Here is a 22,159-nt window from a genome sequence, read left to right on the forward strand (position 1 = left end):
CCCACACTCAGCAGCACATGCTCAGTGCAAATCAGACCCAGTGGGTTATAAAAAGAGAGAAACCGGGGCTGGGGATTTAGCTCAGTGGTAGAGCGCTTACCTAGGAAGCGCAAGGCCCTGGGTTCGGTCCCCAGCTCCAAAAAAAAGAACCAAAAAAAAAAAAAAAAAAAAAAGAGAGAAACCACAAAGTTGGGAGTGGATAGGGAGTGGATTTGAGAGGAGTTAGGGGGAGAGTGGGCGTGAACACGATCAAAACACACTGAGATTCTCAAAGAATAAAAAAGTTAATACTAAAAAGTAAGGCGGAGAGTAGGAGAGGAAGACATCGGACATCGACCTCTGGCCAGTGTTTCACACACACCACACTCAAACAACACACACATACAACACACACCACACTCACACAGCACACACATACATACACACACTCACACATACTCCACATACATATATACATACACACATTCACTCACACAACACACACATACTCCACACATATAACACACACACATACACATCTCACACTTTCTCACACACACACATGCACACATACATATATACACACCACACTCACATAACACACTCACACAGCACAATATGTACTCACACACGTACACACACACACACACTCCACACACATCATACTCACACAACACTCATACACACTCACACGCATATACACTCACACACATACACATACATATACACTTACACACACTCACACGCACATACACACCACACTCACCCCACACACAACCTGCACACACATACACACACACCATACTCACACTACACACACCCCACACTCACACAACACATACACACTCACACACACAGATACACACACTCACACACATACACAGTCTTACAACATAACACTCATACAGACATACATACTCACACACACACACATATACACACTACCACACAATACACAAACACATACACTCATAAACACTCACATATACATACACACTCACACAGATACACATTCACACACACTCATACACACACAACACACACATACATACTCACACTCACATACACAATACTGTCTTCACATAGCACACACACCCTACACTCATACAACACACACATACACACTCATACACACAAATACACACACATACATACCACACTCTCACACATACCACACTCATATAACACACATGTGCACACTCATGCACACAGATATACACATACATACCACACTCGCACACATATGTACTACACTCATACAACACACTCATACAACACACAACACACACACTCACACACAAACACACATGCCAGAAGACAGAGGAGGAGAAAGAAGAGGAAGAGAAAGAGGAGGGGAGGAGGAAGAGGGTTCGAGGAGGAGGAAACAGTTCAATCATTCACTCTTCCTCCTTTTCAGCAAGTCCCAGGATATGAGTCGGCAAAGACAAAAGGCAGAGAAAAAAAAGTCCCTCCCCTCTCAAGGAGGGGCCCAGGATGAGTTCCTGACTGTAAAAGTGACACATTCTCCAGGATGTTTGCTGAGGTTTCCCTCACTTCTGACGTCGGGCTGTCCTCTAGCCCTCTCCCTCCCCGTCGTTGCTGACAGTGGGCAGGCGTGATGACTCCTGGACCCTCCTGGACCCTCACCTGAACGAGGCAGTGCACAGAGAAGGGGAGGAAGGCCTGGGCTTTGTTAAGGATGCTGAGCACCGTGAGCGTCACAAACGCCTTCTCCGCATCCATGGCGTTGTCCTCTGCCACCAGGGTGTGGACAGCAAACACAACCAGCGCCACCTGTTGAGGCACAAGGGTGGCACTGAGCCTGCTGCCCGTTCCGGGTGGGCAGAGCCCACTGAGGTGTCTCTGCGGTCCATGAGATGCGATGCTGCTGGCACCCGCTCTCCACCCCAGGCACGTCCTCTCCCAACCCTCTGGCATCTGCAGTGAGCCCAGAATGACGTCACCAGAAATGTAGACACTTGGAAGGACACGAGAGACACAGAGAAGAGGAAGGCGGAGGTCTTCAGGGCACCTAGCTCCTGGCCCCGGATATGCAGGAGTCGCTCCAGGAAGGCACACTCCCAGCCGTGGGACTTGATGGTTCTCACAGTTCTGAGCATGGAGCTGGTGAGCCGTGCTCGGGAGGCCTTCTGCCTCATCTGTTCTTCCTGAGACAGGGAAGAGGAGGCAAGAGAGAGACCAGCCTGGAATTCTCCATCTCTGTGGACCCTGCGGTTGCTCTGCCACAAACCCTGCAGATTCTTTCTCCAAGCCACACACTAGCCCAGCATCTCTGCCAGGGTCCTGAGCTACACCACCCACACCCTGGGCCTTCACTCCTCCCAGAGCTGTCCCAGCCCCCTGAGCCCACTATCCCTGTGCCAATCAGAAGCCCCCATGGGAGTGATGGTGTTACCAGGAAGGTTTTCTGGAGGGATGGGTGTACTTGAACTAGATCTTAATGAGGAGAACAGGAAGCTACAGGCAGCTGGAGTAGGTAGATATACGAGGGGGACCTTCAGAGAGGGAACAGTAGGACTCAAAAGAAATCCAGGGAGACCGCAGGAAAGGGACACAGAGAACTGGGTTCTTCAGGAGAGGGGAGACTGCAGCAGGCAGGGCTTTGAGGTCAGGCGGAAAAGTTTAGGGTTTCAAGTTCCATGCAAGAGTCTATGGGGCAGCTGTGGACAGAGTCTTTGAGGTCACTCAGAGAGTGGCCAACCTGGTCAGCAAGGGGAAAGACAGCATGGACGTCTGCTGGGAAGGTATCCAGGGACCTGCAGAAGCAAAAATGGGGAGGTGGAGTGCTTCATACTTGCATATGAAGAGGGCAGGAGGGCTGGTGAGGTCGCAGAGTGGAGTGAGGTGCTTAAGGAGCTGCGTGACAGTGGAAGGTGGGTGACAGTGGAGGGTGGGTGACAGGGAGGGTGGGTGACAGGGAGGGTGGGTGACAGGGAGGGTGGGTGACAGGGAGGGTGGGTGACAGTGGAGGGTGGGTGAGAGGGAGGGTGGGTGACAGTGGAGGGTGAGTGACAGGGAGGGTGGGTGACAGGGAGGGTGGGTGAGAGGGAGGGTGGGTGAGAGGGAGGGTGGGTGAGAGGGAGGGTGGGTGAGAGGGAGGGTGGGTGAGAGGGAGGGTGGGTGAGAGGGAGGGTGGGTGACAGTGGAGGGTGGGTGACAGGGAGGGTGGGTGACAGGGAGGGTGGGTGACAGGGAGGGTGGGTGACAGGGAGGGTGGGTGACAGTGGAGGGTGGGTGAGAGGGAGGGTGGGTGACAGTGGAGGGTGAGTGACAGTGGAGGGTGGGTGACAGAGAGGGTGGGTGACAGGGAGGGTGGGTGAGAGGGAGGGTGGGTGACAGTGGAGGGTGGGTGACAGGGAGGGTGGGTGACAGGGAGGGTGGGTGACAGGGAGGGTGGGTGACAGTGGAAGGTGGGTGAGAGGGAGGGTGGGTGACAGAGAGGGTGGGTGACAGGGAGGGTGGGTGAGAGGGAGGCTGGGTGACAGTGGAGGCTGGGTGCCAGGGAGGGTGGGTGCCAGGGAGGGTGGGTGACAGGGAGGGTGGGTGCCAGTGGAGGCTGGGTGCCAGTGGAGGCTGGGTGACAGGGTGGGTGGGTGACAGAGAGGCTGGGTGACAGGGAGGGTGGGTGACAGTGGAGGGTGGGTGACAGTGGAGGGTGGGTGCCAGTGGAGGCTGGGTGACAGGGAGGCTGGGTGACAGGGAGGGTGGGTGACAGGGAGGGTGGGTGACAGTGGAGGGTGGGTGACAGGGAGGGTGGGTGACAGGGAGGCTGGGTGACAGTGGAGGGTGGGTGACAGTGGAGGCTGGGTGACAGTGGAGGGTGGGTGACAGGGAGGGTGGGTGCCAGTGGAGGCTGGGTGACAGTGGAGGCTGGGTGACAGGGCGGGTGGGTGACAGGGAGGATGGTTGAGACAGTGAAGAAGGGCAAGTTCATTTACCTCCATTTTCCTGAACACTCTACTCACCTTTCATCAGTCTGCTACACAGTCCAGGTTGGCCCCAAACTAACTATCCTCCTGTCTCAGCCTCTATAATACTGGGATGATGGATCTATACTATATCTATCTATCTATCTATCTGTCTGTCTATCTATCTATCTATCTATCTATCTATCTATCTATCTATCTATTATCTATCTGTCTGTCTATCTATCTATCTGTCTGTCTATCATCTATCTTTGAGATTGTTTCTCACTAGTAGTCCTGGCTGGCCTGGAACTTGCTATGTAAACCAGGCTAGCCTCGAACTCACAAAGATCCCCCATATCTGCCTGCTGCATGTGGGGTTAAAGGTGTGCACCACCACACCCTGCTCAATGGCTTTTGTTTTCACATTTATTTATTTATTTATTTATTTATTTATTTATTTATTTATTTATTTATTTATTTTTGTACACGCATAAGCATGTGCGTGCCACAGTGGCATTAAGAGGTCAAGGGACCACTTTCCAGAGTTGGTTCTCTCTGTCCACCATGTGGGTCGTGGTATCAAATTCAGGTGGTCAGGCTTGTGAGCAAGCGTCTCTCTCTGCTGAGCCATCTCACCAGTCCCTATGGTGCACAAATGCCATCTACTGCCCCAGACGCTGAGCCTGCCTCTATTCTCAGTGCTTCGAGGCTTCTAGTCTTATGGCTGTGAGCTCTCTACTGGAAGTGTTATAGAAATAAAATCTGCCGACAAAGGAGACTGCGCTCGAAAGACTGAGTGTGGCTGTGTGAGGAAGCAGAGTTTGGTGAGGGAGAGAGGAAGGCAGCATGGTAAAGTGACAGAGGCCATGGTGGGGTCTTAGGCTTCGACACTGAGCCACATCAGCAAAGGAGGTTTGGTTTCCTTGGCTGCCACAGGTCCCTCTGGCTGAGTGTGGAGGGGGGCAGAGACAGGAGTCACTGAAGGACAATAGCTTGGGGACATTCTAGAAGGAACAGAGGCTTGTCCAAGGGGCATGGTGATACCACAGAAGCACAAGGACAGACCTATAGTCCCTTCTTGCCTGTCCCTGTCTCTGTCACTGACCAGACACTGGTCGTTCCTCTGCCCAGGGCGTCTGCATTCCCAAATGCCAAACCTGATGGAAGCTCCTCTTCTTGGTAATGAAGAAGTTCAGGGGGAGAAGGCTCAGGAAGACAGCAACGGCTGTGAGGGCAGAGGGCCCAAGGAGCTGGGGACAGAAGGCAGGGTGTCATAAGACCCCGCGTGTTTTGGTCGCCCCACTTCCCTGTGTGCCACTGTGCCTGGCTTTTTCTATAGCTCACGGGGGTCTCCACTTGGGTCCTCTTGTCTGCTAAGTAAGCACTTCGTTGGCTCCCTATCCCTGCTCCTTTAAAATGATTATTTATTGAGGTGACATGGTCACAGCACGCATGTGGAGGTCAGGAGATGATGCTGCAGGGTCAGTTCTCCCTTTCACTTTTCTATGGACCCCAGGACACAGCTTGGTCCTCAGTATTGCGTCCTCCGACTGCAAGCACTGTAATTTGCCCCCTGAGCCATTTTGCCAGCACACTCTATGTTGCTGAGACTGACCTGAAAACCCCGATCCTCTGCCCCCCACCTCCTAAATTCATCTATTACAGGCACGTGCTGCCACACCCACCTCTCAGGGCTCACTATGAATCTAGCCTTCATCTCATCTCTCAGTAGGGCGTCACCAGATTAACAAACAAATCCACTGAGAGACACATCCAGAGCATGTCAAATATAGAGGCGAATGCTAGCAGCAAACCACTGATCTGACAACGGGACCCCCGTTGGAGGAATCAGAGAAAGGGCTGAAAGAGCTGAAGGGGCTTGAGACCCCATATGAACAACAATGCCAACCAACCAGAATTTCCAGGGATTAAACCACTACCCAAAGACTATACATGGACTGACTCTGGGCTCCAACCTCATAGGTAGCAATGAATAGCCTAGTAAGAGCACCAGTGGAAGGGGAGGCCCTTGGTCCTGCCAAGGTTGGACTCCCAGTGTAGAAGAATGTTTCGGGGAGATAAGGGGGTGGAAACACCCTATGGGGAAGGGGGAGGAGATAGGGATAGGGGCTTATGGATAGGAAACTGGGAAAGGGAATAACATTTGAAATGTAAACAAACAAATAAAACAAACAAACCCAAACAAATCCACACAGTTGAGGTTTCCGAGGGGTGTGTGTGTGTGTGTGTGTGTGTGTGTGTGTGTGTGTGTGTGCGTGTTTAGTGTAAGAATGTCTGCTGCAATATTGGAGACATGGTTACACTGAACGGTTATTCGGTTTATTTAAAATGTCACATTTAACTGGACACCTGTGTTTTGTTACTCTCTCCCACCAGCTTCAAAACACCAGCCTTTGGTCTAGTTACCTGCAAGATATGGTGGTGGGGACAGGCTAAATGCTTTCTAAAGTAAAGTCCTATCCTGCTTTTCTGAGATTTCCTCCACCCCAACTCCAGTTTCTCTCTAGGCCCGTAGGAACTCTGGTCTCGGGACTAAAGTGGGCCAGTTTGGTTTATTCATGCGACTATTCCGCCACCTAGTGGCTCAATGGAGAACTGCCCTGAAAGCCACTGGCAGCCTTGAGAACACTCTTAAGGAAAATAAGGTCACCCTCCAGGGCCCGCTCATCATCTCAAATATTTTCATTTAGCCATAGCACCTCCAACCCACCATCTTAGTAAGCCTGGGGCAGCATGGTGGTCCTCTGGTGCCAGGGCAGAGGCAGTGTGCAGGGCGTTACCTGCAGCTACTGAGGTCTCTGACTGCTATCAGCCTCGGCCTGCTCAGTTTTTCATCAGGCCCTTCTTCCTTCCCTGTCTCTTCTGTGGTAACAGGCAGCTTTTCAACACTGCACACAGGCACTGCTGGATGCCTGTGTATGCTTGCTGACCACCTACTGTGCGTAAGCCTTGGAATATCCAAATGTCAGTGTTCACAAATAGAACTCTAGCTGGGTGGGACAGCTCACTGTAATGATGGCAGGTACTCCTGCGGCTGAGGCAGGAGAATCACAAACACCATCCTGTCTGTACAGCAAGGCCAGCTTCTTAGTGAGACCTTGCCTTGAAATTAAAAATATATATTAAATAAATATTTATATATAAACATCATATATAAACATATTTATATAATATAAATATATAATATATATAAATATAATTTTTTTTAAGGACCAAAGATGTAGCTCAGTGGAAAACTGCCTGCGTGGCATATACGAGGCACCACAGAGGTAAATAAGGAAGCATTCAATGGTGGTCAGTGATCATGGCGATGGCTCCCCTCACACATCAGACGAACAGCGCTATAGCAAGTGGGTGCGGGGTACCGTTCACAGTGTCTTAGACACACAGCCTGGGCATCCCTAAGTTGGAAACTAAGTGCTCCAGACTCTGAGAGGCTTTGAGCACCAACACGATGCCACAGTGGGGAATTCATGCCTCCTCTCACCCTGGGCCAAGGGCACAATGCAGGGCTGTTAAAAACGTTGCTCAAAATGCCCTCTGGGCTACCCCAATAAGGTGCCCACAAACCACATATGATTTTCTTGTTAGACTCAGGTTGTATCCTCAAGCTCTCAAATGCACTTCTACCATTCCAGAATCCAAATCCAAAGCCCCACTGGACCCACGTGACCAGACAGAGGCTACGCAACCTCTGTCAGCTTGTCTGGGGCTCACCCCTGTAGGACCAGGAGCCTGCTTCTAGTTATCCTCTGTTCTTGGAACTAAGGAATTGTAGCACAGAGAAGGTGAGTTAGCAGTGTGAAGTTTAACAGCAAGTAAATGGTAAGAGCAAGATTTAAACCCAGGCAGCAGTCCATACACAGCCAGAGCCTATGATAATAATGATAGTGATAATAGTAGTAGTAGTAGTAGTAGAAGTAGTAGTAGTAGTAGTAGTAGTAGTAGTAGTAGTAGTAGTAGTAGTGGTAATAGTAATAGCAGATGCTTTTGTACCGTGAAGCAAAAGGAAGGAAAGCGTCCCGGCTATGCTTTCTGCGCGTGGTGGTGATTCTTCCCCAGCACTATGTTTTAGCCTTTCATTGGTGAGCATGCTTCAGTGACATCAATCACTCCAAAACATAATGGATTCACCTACTGAGTTCCCCGAGAACCCACTGACACTTGGCAGTAGTAAGGATCACATCTGGATGGGCACACCCCTGTAATTCTGGCACTCAGAAGGTGGAGGCATTAGGATAGAAGCTCAAGGCTAGCCTCGGCTATGGCGTGAGTTTGAGGCTATAGCCAGGGTTACACAAGGTCTTGCCTCAAAAAAAAAAAAAAAATCCAAACCCCCAAACTGAACCAAACTAAAACTCCAGAGTGAATCCATCGACATTAGCATTTTGAGAAAGAGAGAGAACTAAGTGCTGGAGGGGGCTAGCCTGGGCTTGAACTTCAGTCAAGGCCTCTCTAAGACTCTTCATTTTATGTCAACTTGCACTGTGCAGATGGAGACTGGGTTTAGGGAGGAGCAGGAGGAGCAGGAAGAGAAGGAGGAGGAGGAGAAGGAGGAGGAGGAGGAGGAAGAGGAGGAGGAGGAAGAGGAGGAGGGAGAGGAGGAGAAGGAGGAGGAGGAGGAGAAGGAGGAGGAGGAAGAGGAGGAGGAGGAGGAAGAGGAGGAAAGAAAGGAAGAAAGGACCAGAAGAGCCAGAAGGAAGAGGATACATAAGCCCAGACCCACTTCTCCTACTCCATACCTGCCACAGGTAGACAAAGCACACAATGATCCACAGGAAGAGCAGCCACAGCCCGTTGAGGTGGAGGATGCTCTCGACCAGCCGCTGTACGTCCACTGACACCAGGTTGACCACGTCCCCTGCTGCACTGGACTTTCTGGAACCACTGGACAGGACCAGGACCTGGGCAGGTGAGAGGAGGAGGGACACGAGAGGAGGGAGGAATGGGAGTAGGCACTGAGTGCAGGCCCAACCTCAGTTTACCACCTATGCAGGGAACCTGTAAACTTTCCCAAGCTAACCTCCCGGGGTTGGGCATGAGGATCTGGGGAGACACGTTAGTGAAAATTACAAAAAGCTAGATCCTGGGTGATCTGGGCTCATTTGTCCAGTGCTAGGGATGCCCCTGTCTGTGCTGAGAGCGGCCTCCTCTCCCCAGATATCAGGGGCAGATACAGGCTACACTGCGCTGAGCTCTCCCCTGGATGCTGGGGTGACTGCAACTAGGCCTGTGGTATGTTGCATGGTAACAGTTGTTAAAAGGTGAAAAGTGATCCCGGAATCAATGCTGTACCTATTTTACAGCTAAGAAAACTGAGGCCCAGAGAACTGACTTGCCCTGAGTCAGAGCCAGAGCCAGAGACCCATAGGCTAGGAATTCAGGATCCCTAAGGCACGACACAGGTGGGACAGGGTGTTAGATTCTCCCAGCCAGAGCTTCCTGAGCATCCCTGGCTCCAGTGCCTTTCCCTGGTGGCTTCTAATTTGTCTGCTGCTGAGGTCACAGGACCCCTAAGCACGATGGACCCTGGCTCTTCTTGCTGCTCTGTACTGTGTGAGAGTTAGTGTGACCCAATGTGTAGGACTCGCCACTCAGCAAGTCTTCACAGAGGGCTGGCTGCAGCCCCACCCACGGGGACTCCCCGCCCATGCTGCCTCCTGAGAACTTCAGAGATTGCTGGCACAGTTGGAGTCTGAGTGACAGAAGCTGAGTTCAAAGATGTTTATAGTTCATTTCAATGACAGCCATGCCAAGTGCCAAGAAGGTGTCTCCCTGGGGGTCAGGCTAGTCAGACCTCTTCTGAGGATCAAAGGCTGCCTTGTTTCCTCTGGTGCTCAAAGGAAGTCAGTCACAGAGACTCGCGGGGGATATAAGCATCCTGGTGGGAATGCAGATTATCCTGTGTCTCCTCCCTTGTACTAACAGGCTACAGAAACAATGGATATCTGGAAACTGCCATTTCCCTAGGAGCCTTATGCAGGGAGAAGGAAAACGTTGTAGCCTGGTGCCAGAGAGGAACTTGTCTTTGGGAGTGATCTCACAGTGCCCTGACAACCTGCCAGAGACAGGGGCACCCCCAGCTAGAACTGCACAGCTATGAGTACCTCTTAGCCTCTACTTAAATCTAAACCCCACAGTCAGGATTCCAGAGAAGAACTTAGGGGGAATCACTGTCCCTTGCCTGTTTAATCGACGGATTAGGGAAGGTACTCAGCCCGGGGTTAGGGCCTGGGGCCAGGCTCTGACCCTAATAATTCTAGTAACAATTTGTTCTCAGTGAGGCCAAGGAGCCACAGTCATCAGACATCACTCGGAGGTCTCACTATGGGATGAGAGATGGAAGAGATATGGTTGGAGAAGTCTCAGGGCCAGATCACACAGAGGGTTAAGCAGGGAGGTAGGAGGACAGGAGACAGCCCAGGATGCTCACACGCCTGCCCTTGGCGCTCACCTTTCTGTACACCAGGCCAGTGATGGCTGTTCGCAGCCTCATCTGCAGGACCTTGACTCTGTACATGTACTGCTGTTCAAACAGTGTCTGTAGGCAGGCCGACAAGAACATCAGCACAGCCAGGAGCCAGCCCGTCCAAGCCGAGGACTCGAGGTCGCCCATGAACTCCAGAAACAGACTGGGGTGCAGAAAGAGGGGCAGGCAGTGAGGCCTAAGTCATCTGGGTGCAGGGTCATTGGGGGTGGCGACTGACTGGACGAATGGCTGCAAACACTTCTGTCCACGGTTCTTTTCCATGTGACTTTTTTTTCTTTTTGAAACAGGGTGGGGGTGAGGACCACGTAGCCCAGGCTGGCCTCAAACTCACTATGAACCCCATGATCCTCCTTTCTGAGTGCTAAGGATACAGGCATGTAGGGGCTAGGGGATCAAACCCACAGCTTGGTTGACAAACGCTTTACCAACTGACCAACAAACCAAGCTGAAACCCTCTCCTGGTTTAGCACTAGTTGGGGGTTGGACTCATTTTGTGCTTCAGGTCTTAAGCTGTGATCCTCCTGCCTCAGGCTCTTGGGTGCTGTCATCACACATACCCACATGAGGCCTGGCTTTACTTTCTATTTTGAGACAAGGTTTTAGTAAGTGACATAGGCTGACCTAGAGCCCATGGTGTAGCCCAGGCTGGCCTAGAACTTGCAATCTTCCTCCTTTAACCTCTTGAGTAAGAATGACGGCTCTTCACCTGCCAAGCCTGGCTCTACAATCCACCTCTTGAACCTGGACTGGCTACCAGTTTTGGCTGTTCAGACATAGAAGGTAGTATTTTGCCAACACCAGGGTTTGTGTGTGTGTGTGGGTCTGTGTGAGTGTGTCTGTGTCTGTGTCTGTGTTTGTTTGTGTCTGTGTCTGTGTGTGTCTTTGTGTCTGTGTGTGTCTGTGTGAGTGTGTCTTTGTGTCTGTGTGTGTCTGTGTGAGTGTGTCTGTGTCTGTGTGTGTGTGTCTGTGTGTGTGTTTGTGTCTGTGTGTGTGTGTCTGTGTGTAAGTGTGTGTCTGTGTGTGTGTCTGTGTGTGTGTTTGTGTGTGTGTGTGTGTGTGTGTGTGTGTGTGGTGTGTTATTTTGTCCTGTCTCCCAGGGCCAATAGTGCTTGAACAGGCCTGTCCTAGTCTCTTCGAGGATGGAAATTTCATGGAGCAAAGCCCAGGCGAGACTACTTCAGATGTCTCTGGCCTTCTCAGCCACTGGCCACAAACACTTGAGGGGGCTGATCCATACATCCTGACCAGCTGAGTGTGACTGACCTGTGACTTTAAGCTCTAACCTCGGGGACCATACAGTTCTCTGCCCTCCTGGGATCATTCACACCCCCGCCCCATGTGTCCTCCACCTCCGCAGACTTATTGTGCATGCGCTGTAGTCCTGAGTCCCAGATGTACACACAGAGGCAGAATTCTTCCTCCCAAGATGTCTTTGAAGCAACTCAGCGGGAGCCAGGACCTACCTGAGGAGCTTGGGAACAGCAAACCTGAAGGCATCGCTAATGACCAGGCTGAGGGTCCCCAGCAGGAAAGTGGACCGGAACACACGCCAGATAGCCCTGAGCAGCGGGCCCCGCTGGCTCCTCTCTGGCTGCAGGAAGGCCTCTGTCTCGGGGGTCCCCATACCACTGTGCCCTTTGTGCCTGGTAGAGAGGAAATGTGGGCACGGGGCCTGAGTTACACTCGGTGGCTGCAGCAGACAATCAAATTCTGCCAAATATGATGATTGTTGATGTTTTGAGACGAGGTCACTCTGCGGCCCTGGTTGGCCTTGAACTCAGAGCACTGCTAGGAGCTCTGGTAGGATGTGGGGGTGACATAGAGGCCCTGGATGCCAGGTGAGCACTGCAGGGTCTCAGATGGGGACTGCTTGGGGCCCTTCCTCCATGATCCCTCATTTTAGGGTGTTGAAGAGAATCCCCCATTAAAATCTCTGTTTAGATCAAACAAAGCACTCTGGGAAGAAGTGTTCCTTGAGTTCAGTGATCAGTTAGAGGTTGGTGGGAACAAATGACAGATTGGGCGCATGCTGGGGGAACGGAAGCAGGACCAGGTGTACTAGAGGTCAGCTGCTGATGAGGGCTCTAGAGACCAGCCGATGAGTGCTCTTTGCCAGGCTCCAGCTCAAGGTCTGGCTCACCTCCCACTCACCCCGGCAGCTCACTGAAGTTCCTCCTCCATTCTCTTTCCAGCTGGGAAACAAGTTCTTCTGAAGAGTTTTCTCTCTCAAGTGACCAGAGGTCTTTTGGCCCCAGCAGTTTCCTGTAGCCCTTCCATAGCAGTCTGTGAAAGAGGGGTCACCAGAGTAAGTTCTTCCTGCCTTCCCCATGCTCCTTCTTGCTCCCTGCAGGTAGCTGTGTGACACCTGGGAAGCCACCTCTGTTGGGTCTTGAAGGCAGTAGGCTCCCCTGGAGAACCCAGCTATTTTTTTTTTTTTTTGGTTCTTTTTTTCGGAGCTGGGGACCGAACCCAGGGCCTTGCGCTTCCTAGGTAAGCGCTCTACCACTGAGCTAAATCCCTAGCCCCCCCAGCTACTTTTTAAAGACATGGGAAATAAAAATGATTGAATACTTAAGGAACAACTGGCATACTAGGGAAACAGACCCTCTCTGGAGTCAGAAGTTCGGGGTCCAAAAGTTGTTTCAGATCTTTGATCTTTTTAACAACTTGAAGGGGAAGCTCTCGTTTGGTGCTGGGCTGTCTCTCTAGGTCCTGCCAAGTGTCCTCATGAGACAACAAGCAAGCAAGCAACAGGCCACTCTGCAAATAGTTAATTGCCTTGGAGTCCTGGGGGGACAAGCAATGTGACACGGAGTCTAGGTAGGACAGAGAAGGACACAAAACAGAAAGCACATAGGGCACCACCCCAGCCCTACACCTCACTCACCCAGAGGCCCACCAGAACATGGCCTTGGAGGGAAAAGAGGCCTCGGCCTCTGGACATGGATTCTGGAAAAGACAAAAGGCCAGGAGGAACCCAATGTGATGGTGTCTACCAATGTCTCAGCACTTCCGCCGAGGCAGCAAGAAAGAGAGCTTAAGGCCACCCTGGGTACATAGCAAGGCCCCATCCCAGGAGAAGAAAAGACAGCTGGCCTGGGTCTCACAGTCTATAGTGAGTAGGTGGCCAAGGTTAGAAAGACAGAGTGAACATGAGTTTAGTGCTAAAAAAAAAAATGGTAAAGTTTGATGCCTCTTTACCAGAGAGACATCAGTGAACAGAGAACTTCCTGGTAGTTAAGGCAAAAAGGGCTGGAAGGCCAGGCATGGCGATTCATATCTTTGCTTCCAGCAGATCTCTATGAGCTCAAGGTCAACCTGGTTTCCATGTTAAGTTCCAGGTCCTCCACACAGACATAGTGAGACCGAAAGGGCTAGAGGGCTAATGGAGACAATAACTCAAAACAAGAGTTACTCAGAAGAGTGGCCATTATTTTACAGAGACCAAGAAGTTTTCAAATAGTTGGATATGGTAGTAGCTCAGGCCTTTAACCCCAGCTCTCTGAAGGTAGGAAGATCGATGTGGGTTTAAGGCTAGCCTGGACTAAACTAGTGAGTTCCAGGCCACTCTGGACCTCAATATGAAAGCCTACCTTAAAACAACACAAAATGACAACTCAAAGCAGGGGGACCATATTATGGGGCCTAGTGACGGAGTGTATATAGTGTGTGTGTGCGTGCGTGCCTGTGTGTGTGTGTGTGTGTGTGTGTGTGTGTGTGTTAAAGGGAGGGGGTACTGAGGACTAGAGCTTCCCGTTAGTCCCCCCTTTAGTGTGAGGAATTCCCTCTACACCAATCCACCTCCCATCCCCCAAACTAAGCTGTTCCCATATCCTGATGGACTGACAATCTCTCCAAGTGTGATCCAGGTTAAGCTCCACCTTCTTCCGTTGCTCCTGACAGATACTTTGTCACAGTGACGAGACAGTAATCAATCTACCAGTCATAAGAATGATGTATTCTGTGACTTAGCAGTCCTCCTGCCTTCCCAGTGCTAAGACCATGCTGGACCCCTGTGGTTCAGATTTTGCCAAATGACTAAATGAATAACAACAGGGAAATGCGACTCGTGTTCTAGGCCACATTGCTGTTGTTGCATTGGCAGGAAGGGTTTGAGGGGAGGGGAGGATGCACTGAGTTCAGGACCGACTTACCAATGGCTTGGAGTCTTCCGAGAAGAAGGGTGGCTGGTCTACCAGACAAGACAGCACCAGCTCTGCCACCACCAGGGACAAGCACAGGTAGGTGGCCAGGTGGTGGAGGGGCTCCTGGCGGAAGCTCTGTGGGTGACAGAGAAGCCCCACTGAGCCCAAGAGTGGTGGTCAGAAACAGTGAAGGGGTTCCAAGGTCTGGGCTGAGGCTGGGCATAGTTCTGAGGCCTGGACAATTTCTAGTTGGGAGCCAAGCCCTGGCGCATGAAAGCCTGGTCCTTTGGGCTCACAATATGTGACTGGGTGAGCCACAGTCCCTGGGACAAGAACACAAAGGGCGCTGAGTTTTCTTCCTTTCTCCTTTCTAGCCCTGTGGTGGTTTGAACAAGAATGGCCCCCATGGGCTCACATACTCGGAAGGGTAGTCACCAGGGAGTGGCACTATTTGAAAGGATTAGAAGGATTAAAATGCGTGGTCTTATTGGAGGAAGTGTGTCACTGGGGCTGGGCTTTGAGGTTTCAAAAGTTCATGCCAAGTCCAGAGTCTCTCTCTGCTCCCCACCACGATGACAATGGACTAAACCTCTGAACCTGTAAGCCTACAGTGCATGCTTCTTTTATGAGTTACCTTGGTCTCTTCATAGCAACAGAACAGTAGCCAAGACAAGCCCTGACCTCCCAGTCTCTTCTTTTTTAGCTGATTTCTAAAATATCAGCTCTGCACTGGGTTCTCTGCAATCTCTCACAATGTCCAACCTGCCCTGATCCCCACCGGGCTTTTGTTTTTGAGATTGGTCTCATAGTCTGGGCTAGCCCGGACTCATAGCGATCCTCCTGCATGCAGGGAGTTCAGGTGGGAACCACAACATCAGCTTGTGTTCTGGGTTTGATGTCTTTGTTTCTCAGACACTACTCAAGTGTATCCTAATTCTCCTATGGCCCCCCACCCCCGCACGGCCATTTTTACCACCGTTTCTATTGGAAATGAAGGAAAGGAAGGAAGGGAGGAAGGGAAACGGAGAGGAAGGCTTTCTGTTCATCAGATTGATTATTACAGATGTTTGAAATACAGAGAAATAAATACAGAGGCGTGGGAGCATGGGGGAGAGCGGCAGTGTGAAGAGAGAAATGTACCATGGACATGTCGTATGGAAGGTAATGTACATGTGCCCGTGGAGTGACCTGTGCAAGTGTGCAATGTGTCAACGTGTGTAGACCTGTGTGTGTCTCTGATGTAGTGTGTGTGTGTGTGTGTGTGTGTGTGTGTGTAGGGTGTATGAATATGGTATCTGTGTATATGCGTATGTCATGTGTGATGTATGTATAGGATGCATGTTTGGTGTGTGTGTGTAGGATGTATATGTATAGTGTGTGTGTGTAGGATGTATATGTATAGTGTGTGTGTGTAGGATGTATATGTATAGTGTGTGTGTAGGATGCATATGTATAGTGTGTGTGTGTGTGTGTAGGATGTATATGTATAGTGTGTGTGTGTAGGATGTATATGTATAGTGTATGTGTGTGTGTAGGATGTATATGTATAGTGTATGTGTGTGTAGGATGTATATGTATATGTATGGTATCTGTGTATATGCATATGTGATGTGTGTATGGGATGCATGTTTGGTGTGTGTGTATGTGTGTGTATATGTTTAGGATGCATGTGTGTGATGTATATGGGTGCATGCATGTCTGTTCTTCTGTGATACGTGAATGAAACATACAGATGTGTCAAGAGCGTGAGAGGCGTGTGTCCATGTGGGGATATAAGATCATGGAGATCTGTGTTGCTAAACTATGTCCATTTGACACTGTGGATGGTGGTCATTCAGTTGTGTGGGACAAGCCCATGAGCTTGCAAGTTCAAATCCCCAGCAACTACATACAAATCTCGATGTGGCTCCAGCCCTGTGGAGTGGAGAGACAGGATAACTTTGGCTTACTGGCTGCCGGTCTAGCTCCAGGTTCACTGAGGGACACTGAGTCAAGACAATATAAGGCAGAGGGCAGTAGGTCTAGAGACAGCGCGCCCTCCCCTGGCCTCTGCACACACAGCCATGTAACATTCACATAGGTACATAGCACACACTAAGCATACCGCATCCTACACACGGGCATAATATTCACGTACCAGTTCAAAACAAAGCAAAGTGCACGGAATTGGCGGTGCTAATGGGGGAGGGTGTTGTGTGCGGAAAAGGGTCCGACCCCGACCCACAGGTTCCGCAGGTCGTGCTCACCCCTGCGGAGGCCTGCTGGACAGTGTCGATGGCTGGCACGAGGCAGCAGAGCAGCCAGTACCCGAACAACAACCCAGATGCACGGACCCCCTTCTTTCTCTCCATGTGGATCAGGAAGGTGGCGAAGCTCTGGACAAGAGAGGGTGGAGGGCAGAAGGGGAGGGTCCCACTTTCCTCATCCTCCCACACCAGTGAGAAAGCAGCTCTTGGGAGCGAGCCAGGCCTCTGCATAGGCAGCGGTTACCATGGTGGTGAGCCACACGGTAGGGTGAATGAGAAGCTCTGGGGCCTGGGGCATGCCCCGGTGGATCCTCCAGAGAGGCACGGCCGCGTTGAAGGTGTAGAGAAGGATGAGGGCAAAGCCGAGCACCTGGAGGAAGAGACGGAAGTGAATGCACACTGGAGAAGACCTCGCTTGCAATGCCTGAAGGGGGCTCTGTCAGTGACGTCGCCCATGTGCCATCCCCGCTTGGGAGCCGAGGAGACCCATCCTGACCTCCAACCCTCATGCCATGTTCTTCAGCAGCTCGAGCTGAGCCACGGAGGAAGTGTGTGTGTGTGTGTGTGTGTGTTGTGTGTGTGTGTTGTGTGTGTGTGTTGTGTGTGTGTGTGTTGGGTGTGTGTGTTGGTATGTGTTGTGTGTGTGTTGGGTGTGTGTGTTGGGTGTGTGTGTGGTGTGTCTGTGTGATGTGTGTGTGTGTGTTGTGTGTGTGTTGTGTGTGTGGTGTGTGTGATGTGTGTGGTGTGTGTGATGTGTGTGGTGTGTATGTGTGGTGTGTGTGGGGTGTGTGTGTGTGTTGTGTGTGTGTGTGTGTGTGTGTGTGATGTGTGTGTGTGTGTGTTGGGTGGGTTAGGGTGTGAAGTGAGAGATTCTGGCTAGGCGAAGAGGCATTCCTATGGGTGCCACTGTAGGATGAACGGTCCTGAGGGGCTGCTTCTGCCTTGAGGCAGGAGGTCCTCACTGCCTAAATGCCAGGTTGTTGCTAAACACAAGCCCCAGTGTCAATTGCTCTTAGGAAGGTGATAATGAACGCCCCTGACTGTCCCAGTAGACAGTCACTGATGAAAGTAGCCATGGCAGATGCTTTCCCGGGCAAACCAGCTACAGCTGTGCCACAGTGCAGCTATTAGCTCTCTGCTTCTCTACCCGCATCTGTACTGTCTCCCCTGGCATGGTATTTTGGTGGCCTGTGTGGGGATCTTTCTCCTCTCTTGGCTTGATTTCTTTTCGGCCATATTTGTGGTGTTCAGCTGACTAACCCAGCAACTGAAGGTCTCTGGCTAGGGCAGGTTTCCAGTGAGGCTGAAGGTCTGCAGGCTGGGTCTCCACACCACTGCCACCTGTCACACTTGTCATGGTACAAACTGAGGAGTTCCTTCTGGCCCCCATCCCAAAAGCCTTACTTCCTGTTTGCAATGGGTGGACTCTGGCCAAGGCTACACTTTGGTGGAAACTGAAGGGTCAGGAAAAGGAGGGTGACCAGCTGGAATCTAAGAGGGCAGTGGTCACTCCCCCTCCTTCCAGAAGTCTCCTCACTCCACGATTGCTGTGGTGGGTGGGCAGCAGTAAATGGGCTAGGACAAACCCACAGGCATTGTGAGAACCCCTCTCTCTCCTCCCTCTCCCCTTTCCCTTCTGCCCTTAGCTACCACTGCTCCTCAGAGCAGAGAGGGGGCAGAAGGCATAGCTGACAGTGGTTGAACACAAGCTTTCGTATTTCTGACCAGACTTCCAGGCACACTTCTCTTTCTTATCTTCTGGTTCTTGGTGTTTGTTTGTTTGTTTTTTGTTTTTGTTTTTGACAAAGAGGTTCTCTGTGTAGCCCTGGCTGTCCTGGAACTCCATCTTTAGACCAGACTGGTCTTAAACTCAAGAGATCTACTGCCTCTGCCTCCTGAGTGCTGGGATCAGTGCGTGCCACTGCTGCCCACGCCTGGCTGTCTTCGTTCTTGACTCCCAGTGTGAAGTATGGCTGACTGGTGACAGCTGCTTTCCTAGGCTAGCCTAAGCTAACTTGTGCACACTGTGGGAGTCCCCTTAACGCTTGTTGTCCTGTTTTATCCTGACACTGCCCTGCTAGATCTCCTGCCTCCCATCCAGTCAGTGGAATCTCCCTTTCCTTATGTGAACCCAGCCTGCTCATGTGGGTAATTTAGCCCTGGGTTGTAGATTAGCCTGAGGATTTGTGGCAGACATCTTGGCCATGTGTCAATGGCCCTGTGTAGGAAGGATGTCCCTAGAGAGATGCACCCCAGTTCTTCTATGGGTGAGCAGAATGGTTTATTGACCACAGAGGACACCTTATAGGAGCACCCATTCACAGACCTATCACAGGACATCTTCTGTTTCTCCCAACTCCCCACCGTGCTGTTACTCAACAACTACAACAAATTTTACCCCCAGACTCCACAGAAAAGACATTAAACTGGCTTTGAACTCACAAATCCACCTGCCTCTGCCTCCCAAGTGCTGGGATTAAAGGCGAGCGTCACCACCATCTGGCTTAGAAAGAAACCTTTAAACAACTCAAGGAACAATAAAGGCCTCCTGAGACCCCCAACAAGCAAGCACCTTAGAGTTGAACAGTGTGGAACTGGGGGTCGGGGGCAGTTTGCCTGCAGTTCCAGTGCTGGGGAGGGGGAGGCAGACAGAGCAGAAGTCGAATGTCAGCCTGAGCTACCTAGCAACTTCTGGGCCAGCCTGGGCTATATGAGCTATGCACCTGTCTCAAAACAAACAAACAAACAAACAAACAACAAAAACAAACAAAAACAAACAAAGCAAAAGTCTAAGTAAGTAATCCTAATTTGTTACATTATGTCACAAACACAATTAAGATCCAACCTCCTTTTGGTAAGTTAATAAACGCCGTATGCTGCTCTGACTTACGATATTAATAAGGGGAGTAAAGCAATATAAAAGAGAAATAGGCAGAAGAGAGAAGGACATGAGAGAGAATCTAAGTGTGAGGCTATGTTTCAGGTAAGGAAGGTTATAAAGAACGAATATTGGCTTTGCATAAGGAAGGATTGTGTATGATAAAATTAGATTTTTTCCCCTGAGGTAAAAATGATTTCTTGCTTCCAAAATAAAAAGTGAAAGCTGAGGACAAACCCAAGCCCATGCAGAAGGGCAGGGCAAGACACAAAGGACAAGCCTTCAGGATGGCAGGGGGATGAGGACGAAACGCACTGTCAAGTTCCAGGACATGGACGCACAGCTGAAACATGTCGCTTGGCAGAGCTGGGAGGGGCTCTTCAGATACAGAACTGCTCGTGGCAACCTCACAGAGAACGAACTTAAAGAACAGTTGTTTTGTTTGCTCAAGAATCTTACTTATGTTTTGAAGGAACTTCCTCACTTTTAACTACTTGGGGGGGAAAAACGGTCTTATAAAGCTGTTTCGGTGTTCCACATCACCTAAATATTAAACGAAAGTTAAAACTAAAACCTATTGCTTCCTCTACAATCCTGGGAAAACTCTCCAGAGGGGTCAAAAACCAGAGTTTAGAGACTGGAGCCAATAAGGATAAAGACGGACGGACAGGGAGGGCCAACGAAAGGACAGCTAGAGGAGGCAATCCCTCCTTTAAAAAGGCTCAGGAACTCTGGAAACCATTTCCCCCTCCTGAGCACCAGGCCACAGATGCAAGAGGTTGGGCTCGAACCAGGGCTCACCCCACAAAGAGGCAATGATTAGGGAGAGACATCCCCTGTCCCCTGTGTGTCTAAGGGAAGGCACATGGTGAGCAGAACTGCGTTCCAGCCACAGGTGACGACGTGAGCAGTACAGAGATGAGGAAGAGCACACACACACACACACACACACACACACACACACACACACACACACACACACACGCCATGACCCTTTGCCTGACCTTAACAGCAAATGCTAAAGTGTTAATGTGAGGTTCCTACCACTAATGATACTCTAAAACAAAACTTCACTGGAGCCTGACCGGAATTCCTATCCAAATCCATTTTAGCTAGGGGTCTGTTACTCTCAAAGAGCCATGCAAGGGCTTGGCTTCGGGTCATTTAAAGAAGCATTATTGGGTCTTATTGGGTACTTGAATCCCAGGAAGACAACGCCCTATTGTAACTTCACTTTTTTCAAATTCTTCTTTCATTTTTAATGATGGTTCTTAAATGCTTTAACCTCCCCGTTTGCCCACTACCCGCCAGAGGCAGTGGAAAAGAAAGGATATGGGAGGGTAAGGGGGGGTGGGTGGTGGACCTGTTCAGACACGCTCGTCTGTGTTGTTTGGAAATCTGCAGTTCAGTTCACAGGAGTCAGCAGTGGCAACTCGATCTACTCGAAAACACCTTCACTGATTCACCAGCAGTCCAGTTCGGTAGAGTCTGGGATAGCAAACACGAATCAGCAGTGGTGACATTACCTGGCAGAGACAGCCAGGCCTCAGCCTTGGCAGGAGGGACCAGGAGGAACGCCAGGGTAAATTCTCAGCTGTGTCTCTCTCAGCGAAGATTGAGACAAGCGTTACCCAGCTCGACCTATAAAGAGCCTCCATCACACTGTCCACTGAGTCATTTCTATACTCTCGCCAAACATCACGTGTCCTCCACAGGTCTTGCCTCAGCAAGAAACTGCAGCCCACCACCAGAAGGTGTTTTTTTGTTTGTTTGTTTGTTTGTTTTTGTTTTTGCTTTTTTTTTGGTGCACTTCTCCCAACAAATGCAGCTCAACTAAGCAGTGTAAGGCAGACCATACATGCATGTCAGCAAAGGATCCTTCATCACACGACCTTTCACGGGCTTGCTTGAGCAGAACATCCTCTCCTGAGTCTGCGTCAGTGAAACGTTTCTTCACGAGTCTGCCTTAGCCTCTCACCTGTGTCCACTTCAGCTAAACACTCCTTCACGTTTTTGTCCCTGCAAAACACCATCCAACCGACTTTCCAGAGAACCCTTAAGTTTCCACTTCACCCCGTTTTCCTAAAGCATTCCAGATGAGATGCACGAGGCCATGTTGTTTTAAAGTCATTCAAGGGGGCAGGGGCAGAAAGCATTAACATTTTTATCATATTTATTTATTAGTGTGTGTGTGTGTGTGTGTGTGTGTGTGTGTGTGTGTGTGTGTTCCACATGCCACAGCAGACATGTAGAGATCAGAGGGCAACCAATGGAGAGAGTCATTTCTCTTCTCCCCCTGTGTGGGCTCTGAGGCTTGAGCTCAGATCATCAGGCTTGGTGACAAGTGACTTTACCCATGAGGCATCTTGCCTGCCCTCACTTTTACTTTTTTTTTTTTTTTTCCTTTTTTTCGGAGCTGGGGACCGAACCCAGGGCCTTACACTTGCTAGGCAAGCGCTCTACCACTGAGC

The 22,159-nt window shown here is 50.5% G+C and overlaps 1 protein-coding gene across 6 annotated transcripts in view; it reads right to left on the bottom strand.

Moving 5' to 3' along the window:
* Abcc6 (ATP binding cassette subfamily C member 6) overlaps nt 1–22,159 on the bottom strand; it is a 54,215-nt gene that overhangs the window by 27,979 nt on the left and 4,077 nt on the right. Inside the window, exons 1-12 of one of the 6 annotated variants that reach the window (XM_039092100.2) lie at nt 21,052–21,680; nt 17,055–17,180; nt 16,811–16,939; nt 14,574–14,699; nt 13,307–13,368; nt 12,571–12,702; nt 11,883–12,062; nt 10,384–10,561; nt 8,672–8,833; nt 5,066–5,158; nt 1,944–2,147; nt 1,627–1,773 (exon numbers count right to left, since the gene is read on the bottom strand). In XM_039092100.2, coding sequence (XP_038948028.1) covers nt 1,627–1,773; nt 1,944–2,147; nt 5,066–5,158; nt 8,672–8,833; nt 10,384–10,561; nt 11,883–12,062; nt 12,571–12,702; nt 13,307–13,368; nt 14,574–14,699; nt 16,811–16,939; nt 17,055–17,108 — 1,467 coding nt within the window. In that variant the 5' untranslated portion in view covers nt 17,109–17,180; nt 21,052–21,680. Of the gene's footprint in view, nt 1–1,626; nt 1,774–1,943; nt 2,148–5,065; nt 5,159–8,671; nt 8,834–10,383; nt 10,562–11,882; nt 12,063–12,559; nt 12,703–13,023; nt 13,266–13,306; nt 13,369–14,573; nt 14,700–16,810; nt 17,181–21,051; nt 21,681–22,159 lie in introns of those variants that run through there. The other 5 variants (XM_039092093.2, NM_031013.1, XM_063275135.1 and 2 more) reach the window with 5 other exon arrangements.

This window comes from Rattus norvegicus, chromosome 1 (genome assembly GCF_036323735.1).
Source record: "Rattus norvegicus strain BN/NHsdMcwi chromosome 1, GRCr8, whole genome shotgun sequence".
NCBI classification, from domain to species: Eukaryota; Metazoa; Chordata; class Mammalia; order Rodentia; family Muridae; genus Rattus; species Rattus norvegicus.